This window comes from Panthera pardus, unplaced genomic scaffold, assembly GCF_024362965.1.
Source record: "Panthera pardus isolate Hobbes unplaced genomic scaffold, ASM2436296v1 HiC_scaffold_1, whole genome shotgun sequence".
Lineage (NCBI taxonomy): Eukaryota > Metazoa > Chordata > Mammalia > Carnivora > Felidae > Panthera > Panthera pardus.
The window spans coordinates 89,436,728-89,463,784 of record NW_026526654.1 but is presented as its reverse complement, the minus strand read 5'-3'; the positions used below and the strand labels follow the sequence as shown (position 1 = coordinate 89,463,784).

Below are 27,057 nucleotides of genomic sequence, written 5' to 3'. Positions count from 1 at the left end.
TTGTTTACCCGCCTTCTCTCCAAGAACAGCGCAGTGTCCTCCCGGCTCTATGCTAGCCAAGCCTGCTAACTTTTAAGACTCCGGCTTTAAGCCCTGCTGCTGCCAGAAGTCATGAAATTTGGCCCTTCTTGCTTTCCAAGCCAATTTCTATGGGAATTCGTTTTCCCCAAGCACTCCCCTCTGTGTTAGTCTGTCTCTTACCCTTCTCTGCCCCCACAGCTCCTTTCCCACAGCAGTGACCACTGTCCCTCCATCCCTCCATCCTCCCTTTCTCTCCCAAACTGCATCTCCACACTTCTGCCTTCTTTGATGTGGCCTCTTCCCTACCTTTAGTTGTGGAGCTTGTTCTGCTAGTTTTCAGGTCAGTTTCTGGAGTATTTAGGATGATTTGACAGTTATCTTGTGTTTGTGGGACAAAGCGAGCCTAGGGTCCTCTTACTCTGCCACCATCTTCCTGAATCCCTCCCCTTTGTAACCATTTTTAAATCATGGTTCAGTATGTTAAATATATTCTCATTCTTGTGAGACAGATCTCCAGGAGTTTTTTATCTCCCCAAACTGAAACTCTATACCGATTAAACAGAACTGTGCATTCTCCCTCTAGCCTGTGGCAGCTGTCTTTCTACCTTCTGCCTTTAGGAATTCAACTACTTTAGGTACCTCATATAAGTGGAATTCTGCAGTCTTTGTCTTTTTTGTGACTGGCTTAGTTCACTTAGCATAATGTCTTCAAGGTTCATCTGTGTTGTGGGATGTGACAGGATTTCCTTCCTTTTTAAGGCTAATAATCCTACGTGTGTATATCATACTGTGTTCCATGAACACGTGGGTACTCCTACCTCTGGGCTCTTATGAATAGTGCTGCTGTCAACATAGGTAGGCAGATGTGTCTTCGCAACCCTGTTTTTAGTTCTTCGGATGTATACCCAGAAGTCGGATTGCTGGTCCCACAGTAATTCTGTTTTGAATGTTTTGAGGAACCTCCATACTGTTTCCATAGCAGTTGCACCATTTTATAATCCTGCTAACAGTAACAGGGTTGCAGTTTCTCTGCATCCTCACTAACACTTACTTTCTATTGTTGTGATAGTAGCAGTTTTAATGGGCATGCAGTGATTCTTGATTTTGATTTCATTTCTCCTATGATTAGTGATGTTGAGTATCTTTTTGTAGGCTTCTTGGCCATTTGTATATCATCTTTGAGGAGATGTCTCTTCAAGTCCTTTGCCCATTTTTTAACTGGGTTATCCTGATTTTTTTGTTGTTGAGTTGTAGGTGTTGATATATTCTGGATATTAACCCCTTATCAGATATATGATTTGCACATTATTGTCTCCCATTTTGTAGTTTGCCTTTGCGTTCTGTTGATTATGTCCTTTGACGCACGAAATTTTTTAAGTTTGATGTAGCCCCATTTTTATAGCTTCACTTTTGTTGCCTGTGCTTTGGGCATCAATTCCAACAAATCATTGCTCTGTCCAGCGTTATGAAATTTTTCCGCTATGCTTTCTGGGAGTTTTGTAGTTTTAGGTTTTATATTTAGACCTTTAATCCATTTTGAGTTAATTTTTTGTGTGTTGGCTCTAATTTCATCCTTTTGCAAGCAGATATCCAGCTTTCCCAGCACCATATGTTGGGGAGACTGACCTTTCCCTATTATGTGGTCTTTGCACGCTTATGGAAGATCACTTGACCATATGGAAGGTTTTTTTCCTGCACTTTTTATTCTGTCCCATTGGTCTGTTTGTGTTTATGCCAGTACCACACTGTTTACATATAGTAGCTTTGTAATCAAATGAATTTCAGGATGAATTTGCTATTTCTTAAAAAATGGACATTGATATTTTGGTAGCAATTGCATTGAATCTGTAGACTGCTTTGAGTAGTATTGACATCATAACAATAATTAAGTTTTCTAGTCCTTCAACATGGGATGACTTTTTTATTTGTGTCTTCTTTAGTTTCTTTCTGCAGTGTTTTGTAGCTTTCAGTATATCCAGTAAGTGAATTTTAAAGTATTTTAGATCAAAAAGTTTCTTTATACTCTTGAGAATATAAATATTATTAGTTATGTAAGGCATTGGAATACATTTACCTAAAATACTCATTGTTTAAAAAATATTTGCCTTTCTGATTTTTAAAGTTACATAAATATTGATCCTCCAAAACACTGGCGCTTAGTTTACAAATTACTCCTTCCTTGGATTAATGCCCTTCAGTTAGTTAATTAATGTTTTACCAATGCATAAATTGCTAGAGTGATTTTTTCAATAGTGTTATTAAAATTTATGTGTCATGCAAAGCATAGGCATCTGGCCTTCTGCAGTGCATGAAATCTGTCAAGCTTTTTTTTGTAGTTGAAAATAAACAAGGTTGGCACAAAGTAAAATAGCAAAGAACAGAAAGTTCTATCCCTAATGTTCTATGCCTAATATTCCTTTTTTTGAACTACTCTTCCCCACTTGCTCACTACTATATAGCAGTGGATCTCAGTCCTCTACAACTATCCCAAGGGACATTTGGCCTGGAGATATTTTTGGTCATAACAACTTGGGTGAGTGCCACTGGCATCTACTGGGTAGCAGGCAGAGATGCTGCTAAACATTATATAATTCACAGGGTACCCCCCCCCCCATAAAAATTATGTGGTGAAAGGTCAGTGGTACCAAAGTTGAGAAACTCTGATGTATAGCAACCTCTCTGCTTTACATGAAGTGTCCTTTTGCTTTCATCTTGCCTCACTTTGTTACTTTCTCTCTTTCCTCTCTGTCATGTGTATTATTAACAAAAATAAGTTATTAGTATTAAACAACCACTTACAGTGGAAATTATCTTGTGAGTAGCTTTCCCATCACATTTATGTAAGTGAATTTAGTGTAGTTCCCTGCAATGAGGTTTGCCAACTATACAGTTAGAGGACACAGAGGACTGTGTGCTCTACAAGACTATTTTCGCTTTTTTTTTTCTCTCAAGTTTATTTATCTATTTCGAGAGCGAGAAAGAAAGCGTTCAGGAGGGAAAGGGGCAGAGAGAGAGAGAGAAAGTGCGAATCCCAAGCAGGCTCCCCGTGGTCAGCACAGAACCCGACACAGGGCTTGATCTAATGAACCATGAGATCATGACCTGAGCTGAAATCGAGTCAGATGCTTAACTGATTGAGCCACCCAGCCATCCCTGGACAATTCTCATTTCTGATACCAACTGCAAGTTTAGGGGATTCCCAAAACCACCTTCAGGTTCAATTATTCTTTGAAAGGGCTCACAGAACTCACTGAAGGCTATTATATTCATGACTTATTACAGGGGAAGGATACAGTTAAAATCTGCAAAGGAAAGTGACATATAGGACAGAGGCTGGGGGATCGAAACGTAGAACATCTGGTCATTCTTTTTGTGTGGAATCCTGCATGACATTAACTCCTCCTGGCCAATCTGTGTGATGACAGTACTTACGGAAAGAATATTGCCAACTAGGGAAGACCACTCACAACTTTGGTATCCAGGGTTTTTACTAGGACTCTATCACATATTGTTAACATGGCTGACGTTTAGTCTCCAGCCCCTTCTGGAAATTTGGACTAATACCTCTGGAAGTTAAAACTGATAATATGTTGTCCCAAAGCTCCCATCATAAATCACATTGTTCAGTTTTCTGGTGGCCAAAGCCCCTAGGCAAACAAAGAAATACATATCAGGCAGGACATTCCAAGGGCTTAGAGATCACTGCCAGTAGCCAAGAGCAGAGCCAGACCTCTCCTTGGATAAAATTAATTCTTGACTACACATTTCATAATCAGTGTTTTAATTTTAAGGTTACCTTCATCATGGAAAAAAAATCATATGTTCTTTCAGTAAGCTAATGACTAGGCTATAAGCTTTTTGAAGAAGCTGACTGTCTTATACAGTGTTCTTTTCTTCGCTACTGTAGCTGCTTCATAAGTCTTTATTCCATGACTTAGTAAATAAGCAAACATTTTCTTCAGTTTAGTGATTTCAGGTATCAGACATCAAGTGATAATTTTACCATGCTGGCCTTTCAGTGATGTTTAGAAGTGACGTTAGGGATCCTTATTTTATAGATGAGAAAACTGAAGCCTAGAGAGGCCAAGAGTCTCACAGCTAGCCATAGCTGGCTTAGAGATTAAGTCTCTTGACCTCCTATTGAATGGTATTTTCATCACAGTCTACTTATTATGTTAAACAGAGAGAAATTGTATAACTTCTATGTGAAAGGTATTAGTTTACTCGTGGGATAAAATTCTAACTAGTTCCAAAGGACTTTATAATCTTAGGGAGGGAAATAAAATGGATACATATGTTCAAAGCATAATGTAATAAGCATTGTACAAAAAAAAGTGCAAATTGCTATGGGATGTCAAAGAGATTATTTGTCACTAGTTGGGACAATCAGACAAGGATGCTTAGAATTTAAATTTACAGTTGAATATTAAAGGGTATTTACAATTAAGACTGATCTTAAGATATGGGAGGAAAGGCATTGCAGATGAGGGTGTAAAGCAAATAAAGGAAGAGACTGTTGAATCTACTCTATCTGAAGAGATCAATCTTATGCTTAAAAAAAAAAGAACATGGATTTAGTCATTAGTAAGTAGTTAGAAGAATAATAGTCTCTTTCCTTCGGTTTGTTCTCATGGAAAAAATTGCTGAGACCCATATCCTTTCTTTTCAGCATTTTCTAAGATATGTCAGGTCAAGTTTATTAATGATTGTGTTTAAGAGTTCTGTATTTTTACTGATTTTTGGGGTTGGGGAGGCTACTAGTTCTATTAGAAAGATGTCAAAATTTACACTATGTGGATTTATTTCTTTTTTTAGGGTTTTGCTTTATTTGGAGAAAAATATTTAGAATTATTATATTTTCAGTATAAATTGAGCCTTTTATTGTTTTTGAAATATCCTATCTCTAGTAATACTGTTTGTCTCTTTTGCCAAATATTAATATGGCTACTCAAGCTCTTTTTTATCTAGCATTTGCATGATATGTCTTTCCCATCTCTTTGCTTTCAACTTTTCCATCCATATATTTAAGATGTATTTCTCATTAGCAGAATGTAACTGAGTTCTGTTTTTGAAATGCAGTCTGAGAATCTTAGTCTTTTAGTGAAGTATTTAGTCCATTTATATTTAATGAAATTACTGATGTGGTTTTAATTTATTGTTTTATTTGCTTTTTGTTTTTTCCTGCCTCTTTTATATATCATCTCTCTCATTTCTTGCCTTCTTTTGTTTGTTTTTTATTATTCCATTTCCCCCCAATGTTATCTTGGGAATTTACATTCTTTAACCATTCTTTTAGTGTTTTCCTAAAGATTACACTACTTATCTTCAAATTATTAAAATCTAATATAACTTTGTATTTTACTACTTCCTAGACAATGCCAGAATTTTACACTTTTTAGCAAATTTTCAGTTCTGTAATTTCTATTTATTCCTTTTTTATAGTTTCCAATTCTCTGCTGAAATTGTGTCTTATCTTTTAATTCATTGATCATATTAAGAAGCATAGTTATGTTAAAGTCTGTATCTGACATTTCCATTATATATATCCTTTTCTGAGTTTTTGTTCTTTTGTTCTCTTGGCTTTTAGTTAGGTAGTCTTGCCTCCTGTAAGTCTGGTTGTTTTTCGTTGTTGTTTTTAAGATTTTATTTTTAAGTAGTCTCTATATCTAACACAGGGCTTAAACTCACAACCCTGAGAGCTGCACACTCTACTCACTCAGCCAGCCAGGCTCCCCTGTCTGGTTGTTTTTGATTCAGTGCCAGGCAGTGTAAATGAAAAAATTCAGAGATAATTCAAGGCTGTATGTCTGAGCTGTCCAGTATGATAACTACTAGCTACATGTGGCTATTTACATTTAAATGATTTAAAATAAAATATAAAAATTCAGATCCTTATTATACCAAACACATTTCGAATGCTCAACAGCCACATGTGGCTAATAGCTATCTTATCAGACAGGGCAGATATAGAACATTTTCATCACTATAGGAAAGTTCTGTTGGATAGCACAGCTCTAGATGATCTTATCTTTCATTAGAGAATTTACTTTTGCATATAGCCCTAGAGGCACTAGGAGTCCTGGCTCACCCTAATTCAGTTAAGTTTGGGATGATTCTAAGTTGGACGTCAGTGTTTATGAGAGGTAGTATACTTCTCATTTACTTTTCAGTTGTAGAGTGTAGCCTTTTGAGGTCACAGTCTGAAGCCTGGAGGATTACCAGGGCTCCAGTGTTTTATCTCTTCAGACCTGTAAGTCTGTGGAGAGCTGTGTTCAGCTTCTCAGCCATGCCTCTGAATTAAGCAGATGCCTGTTGGAGAAAAGCAGGCTTAAATGCAGGAGTACCTCTCAAGCCTTCCCTTTTCCTTATCTTGGGACCTTGTAATTTTTCACTTCCTTCTTGGTTTTCTAATGTATTCAAATTGATTTTTCCTAAAAATATTTTTGTCCCCTGCTTTTTTAGTTGTTCTTATTGGGAAAGTTGTTTAAAACACAGTCCATCATAGCCAGAAGTAGAGCTCTTCTACTAACGATGTTTTAACCAAATACTTCAAACAAATATGCTTAACAACTAACATGCATAGAACATTTCCACCTACATGGCCCTATTTGATTCCAAGTATAATTTTGTGATCAAGATATCCTTATTTCAGAGATAAGAAAATTTAGCTTCATAAAGATACGAATAAAAACAGCTGGTAGTAGGAGAGCTGAGAATCAAACCCAGATCCTCTGATGCCAAGTCGTATGTATTTTGTTAGGCCTAGTGGCTGGCAGTAATAGGTATGCATAATGAATGATAGATACAACCATGAACACTAATCTTTCGCGTTGGTGCCTCAGGTCATTCTAAAGCCCCCTTTTTCCTTTAAAATGAATTCTAGAATAAGTCTCCCTCTTAATACTTTAAAATACCTAGGCCCCTTAATATTTAGGATAATTAAAGGGAAGTTATCCTAAATATTATATACTACTTCTTTACTGATGAGTCTGTATTTCCCATTGCTTTTTTAGTTTTCAATTGTGTAGCTTAATCTGAATTCCATTAATTATGTCTTTTTTCCTCCCCAAGATAACTGCTAAAATACCAAGCACAGCAGTTACTAGACCTGTAGCTACTGGATATGGGGTAGGTTTTCTTAAGCTAAAAATATTAAGGTGCTTTTTCTCATCCGTAAGTTGACTTTAGGCACTTCTACATAATTTTGGCTATCTTTTCAGTCCATGACCCAGGTATGTTTTCCATTTCGGATAGTTACAAACATTGTGAAAGTCTAATTTGATTAATAGCTTTACTATCTAGTCATTTTGATTGTAAATTTATCAGAAAATATTTTCTTATCATTTCTTATTTGTAAACCTTATGTTTATTGATTGACTTCCTTTCATTTTCTGTGTAATATTACCAAGTCTCGTGTATTCCATTCATATTTTATGTGGAGTTAAGTGTTATATAAATGTAATGATGTTTATAATTTTTTTAAACCTACCAATTAATACATGAAAAACATGAAGTTTGAAAAAAACTTCAGAAGCATATATTTGGGTCTTTTATTTGAGATTTTCAGAGGAAAGATGGTATATAAAAATCCATAAAGGAAAATTTTTAGGTCTTGCCCAAATTTGGATGTTAGCATACATGCAGTAAAAGGGGAATGGGAGAAAAATGGAAGAATGAGGTGGAATAGCATTTCCTAGTCCTTATTGTAATATTTCTTAGGGGTCAGAAAAATGGTTTTAGTACCTAGCTAGAGGTCCAGGAAACTTGACTTTATACTGTTCCTCTAGATGAATAGGGAAAGCAGTCACACACATAATGTAAGTGTGTGTCAAATGAAACATGCTCTTATTAATCAGCCTAAGCATGTATTACTCATAAATTTGATTTTTTTTTTGGTGGTGTTTTAGAACAGGAGACTGCAAACCTTTTCCGTGAAGAGCCAGGCAATTTAGGCTTTGCGGGTCAGATAGTCCCTATTGCAGTTACCAGCCTCTGTGTTTGTAGTGCGGAAGCCGCCGTAGACAGTGTGCAGACCAGTGGGGTGTAGCTGTATTTCAGGCTGAGGGTTGTGCTTCACGGAAGCTTGTTTTAGACTTTTATTGTTTAATCTTATATCTTCAGGTTATAAATGGAAAAAATTAAGTTTACTTGCCAATAGAATGAGGAAAAAAAATTATGAAGGAAACTTTTATAACTTGGTTTTTATAAAATTAAATGTAGATATTTTTTGGAACCATTTTAATTTAGTTTTCTGTTTACTAGTCCAAGACATCCCTGGCATCATCGATGGGAAGACCAATGACAGGGGCTATTCAGGTATCTCTGTCATGTGCTTGTTCATTTTGGGCCTCTCTTATGACTTAGAATATTCTTACCAACTTTTTTTTATTACATTATTTTAAAATGTTAAAGAAAGTGTTTCTTACATAATGACCCGGATTCTTTAAATTATGGGCTAAAGGTTGGCCTCTTCAAAATCTTTGGAGGTAAAATCTCTTTGGATTTACTCAGGTCTCAAATGAAATTCCACTGGGGAGTGGACATAGGACTGATAATTGGCTTGTGTGGTAACTCTGGGTCCCATTTTTCCTATGCTATCACTTAACAACAATTCCTGAAATTTCTCTCATAGGCATATAGGAGGCCAACAAAAGTAGAGGAGTAGCCAGCTGATAACCTGTATAACTTACATAAGATCCTACATAAAAATCCATGAGTATTTCTTTTCAAACTAGGAGTAAGCCCAGTTAAAGCAAGGAATTGAAATGTTGTAGAGGAAAGGCAAAATAGAGACAGGACTGACATGGATAGGCAGAGGGGAGGAATAAGCAGGTAGTAATGAAAAAATCTTAAAAATTAAGACTACTTTAATGTATGTACTTGTGCAGAACTACAAATAAGAGGTAAATCTTATTTAAGAATACTTTTTAAATGACTGTTTTTCTTTCAAGGATGGAGTTACTAGACCAATGACAGCAGTGAGAGCAGCTGGTTTTACCAAAGCAGCTGTAAGAGGTTTGTTACATGATCTCTTCTAATAATTGTTTTCAGGTATTTTCACTTTGTTATTTTCTATGTGTAAATGTTACTACCGTTTTAAAGGAAGCCTGACATACCGTTGATTGCAAGGTGTGTCATTCTTCAGTACCATTAAGAAAGGAAAGGGGTAATGAAAATGTTCTGCATCTTAATTGGAAGAGTGGTTATACTGGCATGGGATTTGTCAAAATGTACTGAATTGTACATCAAAATATGTGCATTTTTTTAAAAACTAAAAAGTGTATAAGTTATTTTATATAAGTTAGAGCTCAGTTAAAAAATCGTAGGTGAAAACAATGCTTAAAGATGTAAGTTAAGTCATAATTTAAAAATGAAATTATTATGAAAAAATTAATGTATAGTATACCAACAGAGAAAATTAAGAACCCAATAGCAAGTCATTACTCACATGATTGATAATTTAGAGCTCACAAGAGGATAGATTACTGTAGGGGAGAAGTGAACACTGACAAGAGTTCGCTCATTTTTGTTTTCACATTTTATTCACATAGTTTTATGTATATAAAAAAATCTCGCCAATTTCTTGATACATAAAATACTTACATAGGCATAATAAAATGTCCTGGCCATTTAATAAATAGGTAACTTAAACCATTTAATAAATAGGTAGATTAAATAACTGGTGCAAGTTTTTATGTTTTCTTCAATTATGCTGTGTCACAAGTTCACTATGAACTCTTGAATTGTGTCTCAGGCTCTGCATTTGATCCCCTTGGTCAGTCAAGGGGCCCTGCTCCTCCTTTGGAAGCCAAAAATGAAGATAGGTATGTAAATCGTTATGCTGTTGTTTTATTGTTGTTGTTGCATATTTTTAATTTTTATTTTCCAAATACGTAATTCTCAGTTATTTTAAAAGTTCTTGTCAGAAGCACCCCTATGTTTATGGCAGCATTGTTTTTAACAGCCAAGATGTGGAAGCAGCCCATAATCGTAGCTCTTAAGCTCAGTATTTGGGCTGTTGAATAAATTACACAATTTCTCTTTTTCACTAACAAGGAGCCTCTACAGAAAATATGTTCACTTTATATCCTAGTTAATAACAACATGTTTGCTAATAAAAGTATGTTAGTTTATTTAAATAGCAGGTCATTTAGGATCCTTTCAGCTGCCAACAACAGAATACGTATCAGAAAAATACACACACAATAAGAACGTTTAGTGTGTAATAGGAAGTCTGGAGGAAGGGCATTTGTAGGTGTGGTTAATTTCACTGCTCAGTAACATCACGCCTGGTTCAGCTTCTGTGTGATTCCCTTGGCCGTTTTCAAGAGCTTGCCCATCCTATCATGCCTCAAGAGCCCCGAGAGTTCAAAATCTACATGTAGTTAATAATGCCTAGAGTCAGAAAGTTCTCAGTCTTGGATCCCTTTTAAAAAGCAAAGAAAATCTTCCCGGGAGTCCCCGACCCCAAGTAAACCTGTCTTCATTTCTCACTGGTCAGAAGTGCATCACGTGCACATGACTGAACCAAACATTTGGTAAGAGAATGAGCCTCTTGTTGACTAGCTGAGATCCTGTATGCAAGGAGGAAGGCTGGTGGTAGGTTCTGGTGTGAGTAGGTATCTAGCAGTGTGCATGTAGAGTTCATTTTCCTGGCACTTAATAGGACAGAGTAGTTACTTTTAGTGTCTTCATACAGTTCTCTTACAGGTTTTTCACTTTAAATTTTTATTTTCATATTTTAGGCTTAATAATCTATAAGCAACATTTATTAGACATTTATTAAGAGTGTTTCAGAATAGATAACAGAGTTCTGTACTTCGTTGTAACCTTTATAAAACCACATCTCTTATGCTCATTGCTCCGAATTTTGTAGATTTTTAGTAAACTAATAAAATTTTTATCCTACCTGACTAAATTTATTTTTATTTTTAATTTTTTTAATGTTTGTTTATTCTTGAGAGAGACAGAGCGTGAGGGGAGAGGCAGAGTGAGAGAGAGACACACAGAATCTGAAGCAGGCACAGGCTCTGAGCTGTCAGCACAGAGCCTGACGTGTTGTTCAAACTCACAGATTGTGAGATCATGACCTGAGTCAGACACTTAAGCAAGTGAGCCACCCAGGCGCCCTTACCTGACTGAATTTATAGTCAGATTCGACCAAAGAATATGATTCTATAGACAAAGCTATACTATTAAACTTATTCCTGTATTTTTTTAAGTCCATTTGTAGAGAATTAAGTGAACTACCGTGTATTTGGAAATATTCATAGTAAAATTTTATTTAGGCACTAATGTGCTTTCAGAGTATTGTGATATTTTGCTGGATGAAAGTGGTAGCAAAATGACATTAGTGTTATTTTTGAAATTATTTGGGAGTACTGTGTTTGCTACAGTGGAGTCAGAATTTTTAAACTTCTTCCCATTGTTGGAAATATTCTCTAGAATTCCTATCTGGTAGTAGTCAATAATCATCATGATCATCGTCTCTTTTATGGGGGCTTCAGTTTTCCTCACCTTAAGATAAAGTTGTCATTTGTCATAGGATCCGAAGAAAGGATCCACTTTCTTTTAGGGATGATACTGTAATCTCATGGGTCTTTGAATGACCTTATTTGGGTTTAAATCCTAGCTCTGTAAACTAGCTGTGTGATTTTGGACATAATACTTAACTTTCTAAACCTCAGTTTCCTTCTCAGTAAAATGAGAATAATGATAGTATTTATATCAAATGTTATTGTGAGGATTAAATGACATAATTAGGGAAAAGCATCTGGTTTAGTGTTAAATTACTAATTACTGTGCTCAGTGTGTATTTTTATTAACTAAAATATGTTATTTTTGCTGTTATCATTATATAATTACTAAAAACTGTTCATTTGCTTTTTAACGCTATTTATACATTTATCTTATCTGTGATCTATTCTTATAAAAGCGCAAAATGGACAATGTTATAAGTACATTAAATTTTAGTTTATATTATTAGTGCTTGAATGAATCAAAGTACACCTGCTTTTTCTTTAATAGTCCAGAAGAAAAGATTAGACAATTAGAGAAGAAAGTAAATGAATTGGTAGAAGAAAGCTGTATTGCCAACAGTTGTGGAGACTTAAAATTGGTAAGTTCATAAACTCCTAGGACTCGAGACGACGAAGTGTGCGTATATATGTGTGTGTACTTTTATATATGCACAAATACAAGCACATGTACAGGTTTCCCCCACTATCCGAAAGTAGAGCGAAACCTTTCATAAGTCGAAATGGCATCAAGGAAGCGATTGCCATTAATTTACACTGAAAATGTTTTGAGCTTTCCCAGGCCCCAAAACTAACCTCTTTTAGGCTTTTCTGATACCTTAGGACACATCTTGCCAACCGATGCACAGACTAAATCAAGGTCAAACACAGATGCTCACAGATAGGTCAGAGCTCTGGTGGCTTGATGCTGAGATGCCCAGGGTAGCTTCCTGAAGGGAGCGTGGGGGGGCTACTCTCGCTGCTGGGGGTGTGTATCGCCTCTGAAGGGTTTGGTGCAAAACGGACGTTGCTTCACTTCTTTTTTTCGTAAAAGCCAAAATCCTCTTCAGGTTTCTTTTAGTTAGCGAAAACAGGTACTAATGTAGGTCTTTTGTTAAAGCAGAATGGCGTCATGCAACCTTTTGAAAAGCGGGGGATACCCGAACAGATAAACATGTTTGTCTTGCTGTTGACTGGCTTAGAGTTTTTACTGAAGCAGTTATTTTGAAAACGTAGGCAACTGCTTCATACATAAGCTCTGATGTCAGAAATAGTTGATTGATTTTATAATTTGTGATATTGGTCATTTCAATAGGAAACAAAATTCTAATGGATCAATTGATTGAAATTGGCAGCCTGATGGACTGTTGGGTTAGACTCAGCCTGCCGAAAGGCGTAGCTACCATGGTCCACATGCAGTACTAAGGGCTGTTTTCTTATTTAAAGCCTCACTACCCTAAAATATTTTTTCCTATGTAAACTGCTGCAAAATCATAGTTTGCTTTGCAGAATTCTGTTTTTTGTGTTTTTTTAAAATTAAATACTTTCTCTTAATTTGCTTTGTTCTCATTACTTTGATTGTCATACTATATAAATGTAATTTCTGTGAGTTATTAGATTAATGAATACCATTAGAAAGAATTATTCATATAAAAGCTGTTTTTATTTCTCATAGAACCGGTACTTTTTTATCTAGCTCTAAAATAAAATCCCACGGTGAGTTAATCTGTCTGTGGTTGTCTCTAGGGGAAATTAACAAAAGGTTCTTGGCATTCTGAGCAGGACATAAAAGCCAGACTAAGCATCTGTTGTAATATTGAGTAGCATTTATTCTATTGCATGAGATGGAATTAAAATACCCAAAGTTTCAGGATTGGGAGGGAAAAGGAAGGAAATAGGTTGTCAAATCTAAATGGTGGTGGAAGGGATGGTGATAAAGAAACTTGACTTGGGGCTAATAAACTCTCCATTTTATCTGTCACATACTTCTTTGGAGGGCAGAAGGGAAGATACATGACATTTTTATTATGGTGAGCTCCACTTTAAGCAAATACTCTGGGTTCTTTTGTTTTCAAAAGAGTACAGCAGGGCCTCCAGTACACAAATCCCAGTTTTGTGCAGACACCTCCCAAATGCATAAAATGCTCATAATGAATGCTTAAAGGAATTGACAAAGTATCAACTTGATTTCAGGCCTTAGAAAAGGCAAAAGATGCAGGAAGAAAGGAGAGAATCTTGGTGAGACAACGAGAACAAGTTACAACTCCAGAAAATATCAATTTGGATTTAACTTACTCAGTAAGTATGAGAAATACCTATTGAGTGAAATTATTTTGGCTAGGATTTGTAGATTCCAAAAGTCTTTTTCCTTATGTCTTTAGGTTTTTTTTTTCCCCCCTGTGTTTTAAATCTTATTGGACCTCAGGTGCCCAGAATTAGATTAATAGAAATCTTTATAAAGTTCATGAGGCACTCTTACTCTTGTCTTAGGTTTGTGCAAAGATCTTTTTTTTTATTTATTTAGTTAATTAGTTGTTTTTAGTAACTTAGTACCCACAGGCTTACCACCCAATGACTCTATTTCTGGAAGATTGCTAATATTTATGCTCTGTATTTAGTGTGGCTATTTTAATGAGATTTTAATGTGGACTTTTGGTCTATGATTCTTAAGAACTTCCAACTAGGCAAATAATACAATGTTCTGTGAGGGTAGTGAAAAACAACAAAAACTAATTTCTTACAAGATTAAAAAAAAATTTTTTTTAATGTTTATTTTTTGAGAGAGAGCGCGAGAGAGAGAGAGAGAATGTGAATGGGGGAGGGGCAGAGAGAGAGACAGAGAGAGAGAGAGAGAGAGAGAGAGAGACACAGAATCTGAAGCAAGCTCCAGACTCTGGGCTGTCAGCACAGAGCCTGATGCGGGGCTCGAACCCACGAACCGTGAGATCATGACCTGAGCCAAAGTCAGATGCTTAACTGACTGAGCCACCCAGGTGCCCCAAGATTTTTTTAATTCTTAAAAGACTTCCTTGATGTTTATACCACTATTTTAAAAGGGTGTATTTTTAGTGGGAAAAATGTTCATTTGCCAAACATATGAAAAAAAAGGACATTTGAAACTGAATAGGAATTTTTAGATGTTCGTTCTTGATAGCTAATATTTTTAAATTTCATGAAATCTTTAGATGGGGGAGTAATTTCTAGTGATTTTTTTTTACCTGTGGGAAAATAATTTTATATAACTTAGTGACTTAAATTATAATTTTGCATACAGGGAAATACTTTTTACAGTTTTGCATATAAAGAAGTGCACAAACGAAGGTTTAAGATATTTCCACATAATGTTTAATTTTTATTTACGAAGAAAATTTGGCTCAATACTTTGCTTATTCCCTTTATTACCAGCAACATTAACAATACATGTTTATTCTTTGTAGGTCTTCCTGAGATTAATGGATGGCAAATACTACCTAAATTGGAAAGAATACTTAGAAAATTAAGGTGCAGTTTGGAGGACAGCTATGCTTATCTTAATGTGCTCGTTCATTTGGAATGCAAGATATCTCTCTGTATGCTTTACTTCCTCACTAGTGGAGTATCTTGATATAGGCATCTAGTTTTGTTAGGTATAGGATGTTAATCTCTTAAAAGATTATAGGCAAAAGGGCCTAAAATGGTCATTATGTGTCTTTTTGCCTTGTTTTTTTCCTTAGGTTCTTTTCAACTTGGCCAGTCAATATTCAGCGAATGAAATGTATGCTGAAGCACTAAATACATACCAAGTTATAGTGAAAAATAAGATGTTTAGCAATGCAGGTAGGTGTATATAGTCAGTTTGCCCAATAAATATAGTTCTTTTTCTTTTGAGTTTGTCGAAGTGATTTTTGCACCCAACATGGGGCTCAAACTCACAACCTCGAGATCAAAAGTCATGTGCTGCACTGACTGAGCCAGTCAGGCACCCCAAATACAGTTTTTTTGTAGTGTTAATTTATATTTCCCCACTTTATGTTTCCTTATATAATCTATGCTCTAAACAAATTTGTGTTTATAAAGAAGTGTCCTACTTAAAGATACTACTTATATGAAAATCTACATAATCTACATAAATACAAATGAAGAAATACAGTTGGTATGAGATAGATTGCCTAATAGTAAACAAAAAATATATCCTGTCATCACAGGTAGAATGAGCCAGGGCAATCCCATCAAACATGCTTTCACTTATAAATTCACTTATAAATAAATTTCACAAGAGACTATAGTTTAGTAGCATATATGTGTAATTTTTTGGTAGTTGTATTAAAGTTATCAGAATATCAGAATATCATTTTCTTTAATATATTAAAATGTGTGTGGCATTATTGAGTTTAATTTTAAAATCCCATTTTTTACAAAATAACACAATTCCAGTTTTACAATGTAAATCTCTTGTTCTCCAGCCATATTTTCAGGGCTCCATCTGTCTTAAGTTCCATTTCCTCACAGAAGATTGGTGTGTGGGTATACGAAAATAGTGTAACTATTTTAAAGTGAGAATTTTAGGTAGTGTCTGAAGCTTCATAACTTGAGAAAAACTTCAAAGAACATGAATTAAGGTCATCTTAAATAGAGAAAAAATTAAGAAAATAGAATATTATATATTCATTATTTTTTTAATTAGGAAGATTGAAAGTGAATATGGGAAATATTTATTTAAAGCAAAGAAATTATTCCAAAGCCATTAAATTCTACCGAATGGCACTAGATCAAATTCCAAGCGTCCATAAAGAAATGAGGTAAGTTTACATAGTGATGACTTGGTGAAATTTAAGTGTTATTTTCAGAAACAAGATAACTCTAATGACCTGTTGTCAGTGGGTTGAATATTTTGAGGTGTTTGTACATGTGAGGTGTTAGATTTATGTTGTATCTGTAGTATTTTGGTCTATTCCCCTTCTGACTACTTGCACACATTTGTGTAATGACAAGTTAAAGGTTAAAGATATAATATGTAATCAACTGAAATAAAACTGAGCTAATTGGCCTATATAGTGGGTAACCCAGCAGGCCATTAGCAGCAAATAAGTCACTGCCAACACAGAATCAAAACACTGCTTTAGAATATAATAGACTTTAGAATGTTTTAATTTCTAAAAGGCTAGAAATTAAGACCACCATATATTCTTGCTGTAGATTGCAAATGAAACAATGAAAGGAAGAGATTGCATTTGAATCTTAGAAGAGGGAATAGGAGGAGGAAGCTGAGATCTATTCTATTCCTACTATATTTCAAGAGCAGAAACAGTAAATTACCTTATGGTCTGGTAATAACCTTGAGAACATAGAAGGTTTCCAGGATATTTACCGGTCATAATTGTCCCTAGGCGCTTAGTACAGTTCCTCTGTGAAAGTTAATTTATTTGTAAATGCCACCTTTAATGATTATTTGTTTCTGAACAGTGCATCATTATCATTGGGAAATATCTAGCTTCTAGGACACAATGCCCTTAGGCACTTTTAACACAGGTGAGCCCAAGGCTTTGAGCATTGTAGGATAGCTTATGTCAAGTGCTTAATTATCAATAATCTAGAGGTGCTGTAGTAACTAAGTTAAGGAACTGATGGTAAGAACAAGAGCGCTCAAGAAAGGCGTACTTGTGACAGGTTATTTAAGTGAGGAAGAGAAAAAGGGTAATATTCCAGACAAAGGGAAAATCGAGAAGAGACAAGGAAATAACAGTATTCATGATCTGATCAGAATAAATGAATTTAGTTGAAACAGAGATATTATGTTGAGGAGTAGTTAGAAATAAGATGGGATTACATTCATAATCCCATCTACATCCCTTTGAAGAGGATGTAGAGAAATTGGAAACCTCATACATTGGGGTATATAAAATAGTACAGCCAGTTTGGAAAATAAGTATGGAATTTCTTAAAAAGTTGAACACAAATTTACCAGTGGACCAGTAATTCAACTCCCAGGTATATATCCAAGAGAAATGAAAACATGCTGTTACAAAGGATTGTATGTGAATGTTCATAGCATTATTCCTAATAGCCCAAAAGTGGAAACAGTCAAATGTCTGCCAAGTAGGCAATGGGTATATAAAATGTGGTGTATTCATATTATGGAATACTATTTGCAAATATAAAAGGAATGGAGAACTGATAGATGCTAAGAATGGAGGAACCTTCAAAAGATTATGCTAATTAAAAGAAGCCAGGTATAAAATACTGTATATTATATGACCCCCATTTATATGCAATGTTTAGAAAAGGCAAATCCAGAGAGAGAGAAAGTAGGTTAATGATTGCCTAGGGCAGGAAGTGAGAATGGGGAGTGGCTGCTAATGAGCACAGATTCTCTTTTTAGGATAATGGAGATGAGTTAATATATTCACAGCTGTGTAGATATAGCAGCAATCACTGAATTGTATAGTTAAAACAAGTGAACTTAGGTAAGTTAAACTTCAGTAAAGCTTTAACAAAACAAAGCAAAAGTGGGAAAGAAAAGGATACTATCTGTGGAGTGTCTTGACTACTGTACTAAACACATTAGACTTTTAAACTCATCCATGTTTCTTTTTCTTTAGGATTAAAATCATGCAGAACATTGGTGTTACATTTATTAAAACTGGTCAATATTCAGATGCCATTAATTCATTTGAGCACATAATGAGTCTGGCACCAAATCTGAAGGCAGGCTTCAACCTAATTCTTAGTTACTTTGCTGTTGGAGATCGAGACAAAATGAAGAAGGCGTTCCAAAAATTGATTGCGGTTCCATTAGAAATTGATGAAGATGATAAATATATCTCACCAAGTGTGAGTATGAAGATAACTGCTGTGTAGCTAGCTGTTAGTTGTCCGTGCTTTTCTGTTTCCAGAAATGAGAGTTAGATGGATGACTTTTTAGGTTTCTCCTCGCCCTATATTAATGTGTTTTAATTAATCAAATTTAATTAATGTGCTTTTACCAGTTTCATTTGTTACTTAAATTAAATGATTGAGAATGGGACTCTGTTGAAATAGGGCTAGAGATTATGGTTAAAACTGACTTTACAATTTTATTGAAAAAAGGGAAAATCTTACAAAAATATGATTACATGTCATTCCTTAAGTATAATATCTTGACCAAGGAACCCCTAAATCCTTGTTTTTTTTTACTATTTTTTTCAGTCATTTATGAACAGAGGAAGCTCAAACTATACTAAATATATCACAAATGAAAAGAAGTAGTTCCTTATCCTTATGCATAGGGTAGAACATAATAAAAAAATCATATTTTCAAAGACCTGAGGAAATACTATATAATGTTAAATGAAAAACCAAATGAAAAAAACAGATATGTACACACCCATACATGAACACAAACTGAAAGGAAATACACCAAAATAGAAACAAAATACACAAAATAGAAACAAAAAAGAAATACACCAAAATAGGGAGTGAGATGATTTTTCTTAATGTTTTTAAAATATTTTCCAGAGTTTTACATATAAATTATTGGTATGCTGCCATATTATTTTCTATTAAACCAAACAGTATGAAATTGCCTGTATTTATAGATCAAAAATAAGAGAATAATGCCAATTTCATAAATTGAATTAATAGATTTGTTAATAGATTGTAAGGGTGTTACTGCCTAGCTGTTGGCTGCACCATACAATACTTAACTCTTCTTATGCCTCAGTTCTTTATATACAATACAGGAAATTATAATAACCTACTTTATAGGGTTGTGAGGATTAAGTGAGATAATGCAAGTGAAATGCTTAAAACAGTACCTGGAACATAGCATGTGCTATATAAACATTAATTATATATATTGTTTTTATTGAGAAGAAATTTATGTTATGAAAAAATCTATTTTTAATAAAGAGTAGAGATATGGATTACTAAGTAATTTGATGATCATTAAATCATTTACATTTGAGTTTAGAATTTATAATATCACACAGCTTCTGTGTACTTGGTCCTGTTCTATCCGGCCTGACCTTTTATCAGGTGCTCAGAATCTGTTAGTTCAAGGAGAATGTGATAGATAATCAGGAATAAGAAAAGTTCTACTTTACATAAGGGAAAACAGTTTAGAAAGATTAATTTACTCTACTAACTAACTTAGTGGTGTGGTTGATTAGAAATCCAAGCTCTTAGGGGCACCTGGGTGGCTCAGTCGGTTCAGCTCTTAGGGGCACCTGGGTGGCTCATGTCCGACTTCGGCTCGGGTCGTGATCTCACGGTTCGTGAGTTCAAGCCCCGCCTCGGGCTTGTGCTGACAGCTCAGAGCCTGGAGCCTGCTTCAGATTCTGTGTCTCCCTCTTTCTCTGCCCCTTCCCCGCTCATGGTCTGTCTCTCTCTGTCTCTCAAAAATGAATACACATTAAAAAAAATTAAAAAAAAAAAAAAAAGAAATCCAAGTTCTCAGTATTTGCTTCTGAATTAATCACTTTTTTCCCAATTTTATTTTCCCAGGATGATCCACATACTAACTTAGTAATCGAAGCTATAAAAAATGATCATCTAAGGCAAATGGAACGTGAACGGTAATATTTTGCACACTTTAGTAACATAGGTTTAATTTTTAAGAGTTAAATATACATTCTGATTATTTCTCTCAAGACTTGTTATATTCAGTATATTAAATAGTGCTATTGTTTCACCAATTCTGTACATTACTAGATTCTCTTTTCTCCTAAGTAATCACAGTCCTCAGGCTGACCCCAGTTATTCTTACCCAGTTACTCTTACTATTTTCTTGTAATTCACCTCTCCTCTGCATTTGTTGCAATGTTGCAACTTTGTTTATACTACCTTTCTTTAACAAATTGTATCTTTATGTATTTTTGTCCAGCTTCCCAATTAAATTTCAACTCCCAAAGACAAAATTGTACTTTTTTCTTCCTTCCTCCAGTATGGTACCTAGACTCTCCCAACTATGGTTTGAAAGTTCTAATATGTATTGAACATGCAACAGGTATATTAGAAGTATATCACACAATAGAGAGCCTTTAATTTTTTTTTTTTTTTTAATTTTTTTTTTTTTTCAACGTTTTTTATTTATTTTTGGGACAGAGAGAGAGACAGAGCATGAACGGGGGAGGGGCAGAGAGAGAGGGAGACACAGAATCGGAAACAGGCTCCAGGCTCCGAGCCATCAGCCCAGAGCCTGACGCGGGGCTCGAACTCACGGACCGCGAGATCGTGACCTGGCTGAAGTCGGACGCTTAACTGACTGCGCCACCCAGGCGCCCCTAATTTTTTAAATTGTGATAAAATACACATAGCATAAAATTTACCATCTTAATCATGATGCATAAGAAAGACTTCATGGTTTGGTAATGTTAAATGCATTCACGTTTTATAACCAGGCTTCAGAACTCGTGTGTGTAGGTATTGGGTCATATGCTAAATCTATTTTTTAATTTTTAAAATTATTTTTATTTATTTGTAATTCCAGTGTAATTAATGTTATATCAGTTTCAGGTATACAGTATAGCGATTCAACAATCCTGTACATTTCTCAGTGCTCACCATGATAAGTGTACTCTTAATCCCCTTCACTTATTTCACCCCAGAACTCTTTGTATCTTCGTAATCTACATCTCTACCCACTGAACAACATTTCTCCAGGTCCTGCCCCCAGCACCAAACACCCACCGTTCTCCTTTCTGTTATTATGAATTTGCTTTATTTTCCTCATGTAAATGAAATTATAGTACACTTATAATGTCTACAAGGTCTTTCCATGTTGTAGCATGTGATAGGATTTCCTTCTTTTATAAGGCTGAATAAGATTTCATCATATGCGTGGAAGGCCCTTAATTTTTAGAAATTAGTTTAATTAAAAAAAAATTTTTTATGTTTTTATTTATTTTATTTTTAAGAGAGAGAGACAGAACATGAGGAGGCTAAGGGGCAGAGAGAAAGGGAGACACAGAATCTGAAGCAGGCTCCAGGCTCTGAGCTGTCAGCACAGAGTCCGACGCGGGGCTCAAACTCACAAACTGTGAGATCATGACCTGAGCCAAAGTCGGACACTCAACCGACTGAGCCACCCAGGCACCCCAGAAATTAGTTTAACTTTAAAAATTAGTTTAGGGGTGCCTGGGTGGCTCAGTTGGTTAAGCGTCTGTCTGACTCCTGATTTCAGCTCAGGTCACGATCTCACAGTTTGTTGAGATTGAGCTCCATATCAGGCTCTGCACTGACCGTACAGCTGCAGGGAAGTCTTTTTCTCCCTCTCTCTGCACCTCCCCCTCTCAACACATGTATTCTCTCTCTCTCTCCCTCTCTCTCTCTCTCACTCTCGAACTTAAAAAATTAGTTTAGCATTAAAAATAACTGACTTCTTCTGGGAAGATGAGTAGACATAGTTTTCCCTGTTATTCCCACTAAATACAAATGAAAACCTTGGAAATTATGTATAAAACAAATACAAGAAGAAAGGTGGAGAGAAGAGGGCAGATCAGCAAAGGACCTCAGGACCTGAGGAACAATGGCAGTGAGTCCCCTCATCTTTCCCAGACTTGTATGTGAAGAAATTGCCAGTTAGAAAACATCAGTGGGTATATTTTTAAAAACAAACAAAAAGCCCCAAGAAAAGCCCAATATTCTAGCCAGAGGACAAGGAAAGGAATAGTCTATCAAGACTGAAAACTTTTAGACAAATACTGCACACACAAACTACGGCCCCACTCCTGTGCCTGCCAACAAAAGTCAAGTGGGAGCCTGGCTTCCCACTCTGAAAAGGCTGTAAGGAGACACTCCATATGCCAAAAGACCAGGTAGGGAGCCAGGACTTTAATCTCCACAGACCCTTAATGAGTCCCAGCAGTCTTTGGTTTCAGCAGATAGCACATGGGGAGCCTGGAATTCTACTCCATCAGAGTAATGAAGCACTCCTTCCCCTCTCTCTGGTATCGGAGAAAATGGTGGAGAATCAAAACTTTCATCATCACTCAGCGGTAACAAGGCCACCCCACTATGGTGTCAATAGGGACCGTGGTAGAAACAGGAACTCCTACCCCATCCAACAGAAACAAAGACTTCTTCCTGCCTCGAGTATCAAAAAAGGCCGTGTGGGGAAACCTGGCCATCTATTATCTGGCACTCATAAGGTGGTGTCTCTTCTCCCCCTGCTAGAGCAGTGTCAAGAAAACAGCTAAAACAGACTTAAATAAAAATTCAGAGTATTATACTGTAGAAATATCCAAGCTTTTTTTTAACGTTTTAATTTTTGAGAGAGACCGAGAGTGTGAGTAGGGGAGAGGCAGAGAGAGACAGAGGATCTGAAGCGGGCTTCGCACTGACAGCAGAGAGCCTGATGTGGGGCTCGAATTCACAAAGCACAAGATCGTAACTTGAGCCAAAGTTGGACACTTACCTGACTGAGCCACCCATGCGCTCCATGTAATGTCCAAGTTTTGATCAAGAATCACTCATCATAAGGAAGTAGGATGATTTCAAACCAAATGAATGAAAAATCTAATCAATAGATGCCAATATTATTAGGACAAAGATGTTAGAATTATCTGGCAAAGCAAACGTGATGCAAATGCTTCAGCAAGCAACTATGAGCATGCTTAAAGCAAATTTAAAAGTAAAAACCCTCAGAAAAGAAGTCTCTGCAAATATAAAGAAGCACCAAATGGAAAATTTTAATTTTTTTGAAAAATACAATAATTCAAATAAAAAGCCTAGTGGATGGGCTCCACAGGAAAATAAAGGGGAAATGGAAAGATTCAGTGAACTGGAAGATGAAAAATGGAAATTGCCCAGTCTGAACAACAGAGAGAAAATAGACTAAAAACCAGAAATGAAGAGAGCCTAAGTGATATCTGGGACTATAACAAAAGACCTGCCATTCGCAGTATCTGTGTCTTGGATGGAGAGGAGAAAGAGATTGGGCTAAAGAAATAGTGGCTGATAAAATTCCCCAAATTTGACGAGAGAATAAATATACAATACAAAAAAATGATTAATACCAAAAAGAGTAAACCCAAGGAAATCCATGTGAAGATACATTATGATTAAACTTCTGAAAATTAAAGATAAAAAGGCTTGAAAGAAGACAAAGAAAAACAACACCTAAGGGAAAGCAATTAGAATGATAGTGGAAAAGCCTTAAATTAATACTCTAAGCTGTCAGATTAATAAACTAGAAAAAGAAAAGCAAAATCAGCCAAAGGAAGAAATAATAACAGAAATCATTAACATTGAAAAAAAGAAATATCAATGAAACACAGAGCTGATTCTTTGAATAGATCAATAAAATTGAGAAACTTACAGCAAAACTGACAAAAAATAGAGAAGACACAAATTACCAGTATCAGGAACAAAACAGGAGCTATCTCTACAGACTTAGCAGACACCAAAAAAGATAATAAGGGAATACTACAAGCAACCCTGTACCCATAAAGTTGACAGCTTGGACAGAATGGGACCACTCTCTGGAAAAACACAAATGACCACAACTCACCTAATGTGATTTAATTTGTAATTTTGAAACACCCCAAAAAGAGATCTCCAGGCCCATATGGTTTTACTAGGGAGTTCTAGGAATTAACATCAGTTCTATACAGTTTCTTCCAGAAGATAGTTCATTTTATGGGGCTAGTATTCCCCTGATACCAAAATAAGACAAAAAAAAAAAAAAAAAAAAAAAAGAAACAACAGATCTAAAAAACAATGAGTATAATAAAGGATGTCAATAGAGGACAAAACCACATCATCTCAGTTTAAACCAAAGAAAAAGATCATGTGGGATTTATTCCTGGGCTACAGGGCTGGTTCAATTTTGCAAATCAATCAATGTGATATATACCACATTAATAAAAGAAAGGATAAGAACCATATGATCCTCTCAGTAGATGCAGAAAAAGCATTTGACAAAATACAGCATCCATTCTGGATAAAAACCCTCAAGAAGGTAGGGATAGAAGGAATATATCTCAACATTCTAACGCCTATATATGAAAGACCCTCAGATAATATCCTCAGTAGGGAAGAACTGATAGCTTCCCCCCTCAGGTCAGGAACACAACAAGGATGTCTGCTGTCACCACTGTTGTTTAACATAGTCCTGGAAGTCCTAGCCTCTGCAATCCGACAACAAAAAGAAAAGGCATACAAATCGGCAAGAAAGAAGTCAAACTTTCACTCTTGACAGATGACATGATACTCTATGTGGAAAACCCAAAAGACTCCTAGAATTGAGACATGAATTCAGCAAAATTGCAGAATATAAAATCAACGTACGAAAATCAGTTGCACTTCTGTACACCAATAATGAAGCAGCAGAAAGAGAAACCAAGGAATCGATCCCATTTACAATTGCACCAAAAGCCATAGAATACCTAGGAATAAACCTAACCAAAGAGGTAAAAGATCTGCACACTAAAAACTATAGAAAGCTTGTATAAGAAATTAAAGAAGACACAAAGAAATGGGGAGACATCCCATGCTCATGGATCGGAAGAACAAATATTGTTAAATTGTCTATACTACCAAATGCAATCTACACATTCAATGCAATCCCTGTCACAGAAACACCAGCATTCTTCACGTAGCTAGAACAAACCTAAAATTTGTATGGAACCAAAAAAGACACCAAATAGCCAAAGTTATGTTGAAAAAGAAAACGTAAACTGGAGGCATCACAATTCTGGACTTCAAATTGCATTACAAACCTGTAATCATCAAGACAGTATGGTACTGGCACAAAAACAGATGCATATAGGTCAGTGGAACAGAATAGAGAACCCAGAAATGGACTACAATGTATGGCCAATTAATCTTTGACAAAGCAGGAAAGAATATCCAGTGGAGTATCTTCAGCAAATGATGTTGGGAAAACTGGACAGCGACCTGCAGAAGAATGAATCTGGACCACTTTCTTACACCATAGACAAAAATAAATTTAAAATGGATGAAAGACCTAAATGTGAGACAGGAAACCATCAAAATCCTAAAGGAGAAAACAAGGCAATAACCTCTTTGACTTTGGCTGCAGCAACTTCTACTAGACCTGTCTCTGGAGGCAAGGGAAAATGAACTACTGGGACCTCATCAAGATAAAAAGCTTCTGGAGGCACCTGGGTGGCTCATTCAGTTAAACATCTGACTCTTGGTTTCTGCTCAGGTCATGATCTCACAGTTGTGAGATCAAGCCTTACATGGGATGCTGTGCTGACAACACTGAGCCTGCTTGGGATTCTCTCTCTGTCTTTCTCTCTGCCTCTCCTCCACATGTGTACAAACTCTCTCTCTCTCTTCAAATAAATTTTTAAAAAGTTTAAAAAGCTTCTGCACAGTGAAGGAAACCAACAAAACTAAAAGGCAACTGATGGAATGGGAGAAGATATTAGCAAGAATATGGGAGAAGATATTAGACACACCAGATACAGGGTTAGTATCAAAAATCTATAAAGAACATACCAAACTCAACACCCAAAAAACAAATAATCCCGTCAAGAAATAAACCAAAGACACGAATGAACACTTTTCCAAAGAAGACGTCCAGATGGCTAACAAACACATGAAAAGATGCTCAAGATCTCTCATCATCAGGGAAACAAATCAAAACCCCAATGAGATGCCACCTCACACCTGTGAGAATGGCTAAAATTAACTCAGGAAATAACAGATGTTGGTGAGGATGCAGAGAAAGGGGAACACTTTTGTGCTGTTGGTGGGAATGCAAATTGGTGCAGCCACTCTGGAAAACAGTATGGAGGTTCCTCAAAAAATGTGAAGTAGAACTGCCCCTTAGGGTAGCAATTGCACTACTAGGCATTTATCTAAAGGATACAGAAATGCTGATTTGAAGGGGCACCTGCACCCCAGTGTTTATAGCAGTGCTATCAACAATTAGCCAAATTATGGAAAGAACCCAATGTTTATCGACTGAAGAACGGATAAAGAAGATAAAGAATGAAATCTTGCCATTTGCAGCAATGTGGATGGAACTAGAGTGTATTATGCCAAGCAAAATAAGTCAGAGAAAGACAAATATGGTTTCATTTGTGTGGAATTTAGGAAATAAAACAGGTAAACAGAAGTGAAGGGAAGGAAAAATAAAAACAGGAGCACCTGGGTGGCTCAGTCGGTTGAGCATCCGACTCTTGATTTCCACTCGGGTTATGATCTCATGGCTTGTGAGTTCAAGCCCTTCATTGGGAATCCCTGCTTGGGATTCTCTCCTTCTCCCTCTTGCTGCCCGTCCCCTGCTTGTGCATGCGCTCTCACTCCCTCGCTCTCTCAAAAGAAATAAACTTAAAAAAAAAAACAAAAGGAGGCAAACCTTTAGAGACTCTTAAAAACAAACTGAGGGTTGCTAGAGGGTGGGGGGGGGGGGCTGGGCTAAATGGGTGATGGGCATTAAGGAGGACACTTGTTTGGATGAGCACTGGGTGTCGTATGTAAGTGATGAATCACTAAATTCTACTCCTGAAACCAATACTACATGGTATGTTAACAACTTGAATTTAAATAAATTTTAAAAATGCTTTTGATAAAATCTAGTGTGCTTTGA

The 27,057-nt window shown here is 36.0% G+C and overlaps 1 protein-coding gene across 9 annotated transcripts in view; it reads left to right on the top strand.

Moving 5' to 3' along the window:
* Positions 1 to 27,057, top strand: part of IFT88 (intraflagellar transport 88) — a 130,511-nt gene that overhangs the window by 17,336 nt on the left and 86,118 nt on the right. For 5 of the 9 annotated variants that reach the window (XR_008421612.1, XM_019448018.2, XM_019448017.2 and 2 more), the window contains 10 exons: positions 7,093 to 7,149; positions 8,284 to 8,337; positions 8,973 to 9,036; positions 9,776 to 9,845; positions 12,049 to 12,139; positions 13,731 to 13,835; positions 15,251 to 15,353; positions 16,201 to 16,315; positions 18,116 to 18,347; positions 19,998 to 20,068. Coding sequence is in view for 8 of the 9 variants with exons in the window: in XM_019448016.2 (XP_019303561.2) it covers positions 7,093 to 7,149; positions 8,284 to 8,337; positions 8,973 to 9,036; positions 9,776 to 9,845; positions 12,049 to 12,139; positions 13,731 to 13,835; positions 15,251 to 15,353; positions 16,201 to 16,315; positions 18,116 to 18,347; positions 19,998 to 20,068 (962 nt within the window). In the remaining variant the exon portion in view is untranslated. The remainder of the gene's footprint in view (positions 1 to 7,092; positions 7,150 to 8,283; positions 8,338 to 8,972; positions 9,037 to 9,775; positions 9,846 to 12,048; positions 12,140 to 13,730; positions 13,836 to 15,250; positions 15,354 to 16,200; positions 16,316 to 18,115; positions 18,348 to 19,997; positions 20,069 to 27,057) is intronic. The other 4 variants (XM_019448021.2, XM_019448020.2, XM_019448015.2 and 1 more) reach the window with 2 other exon arrangements.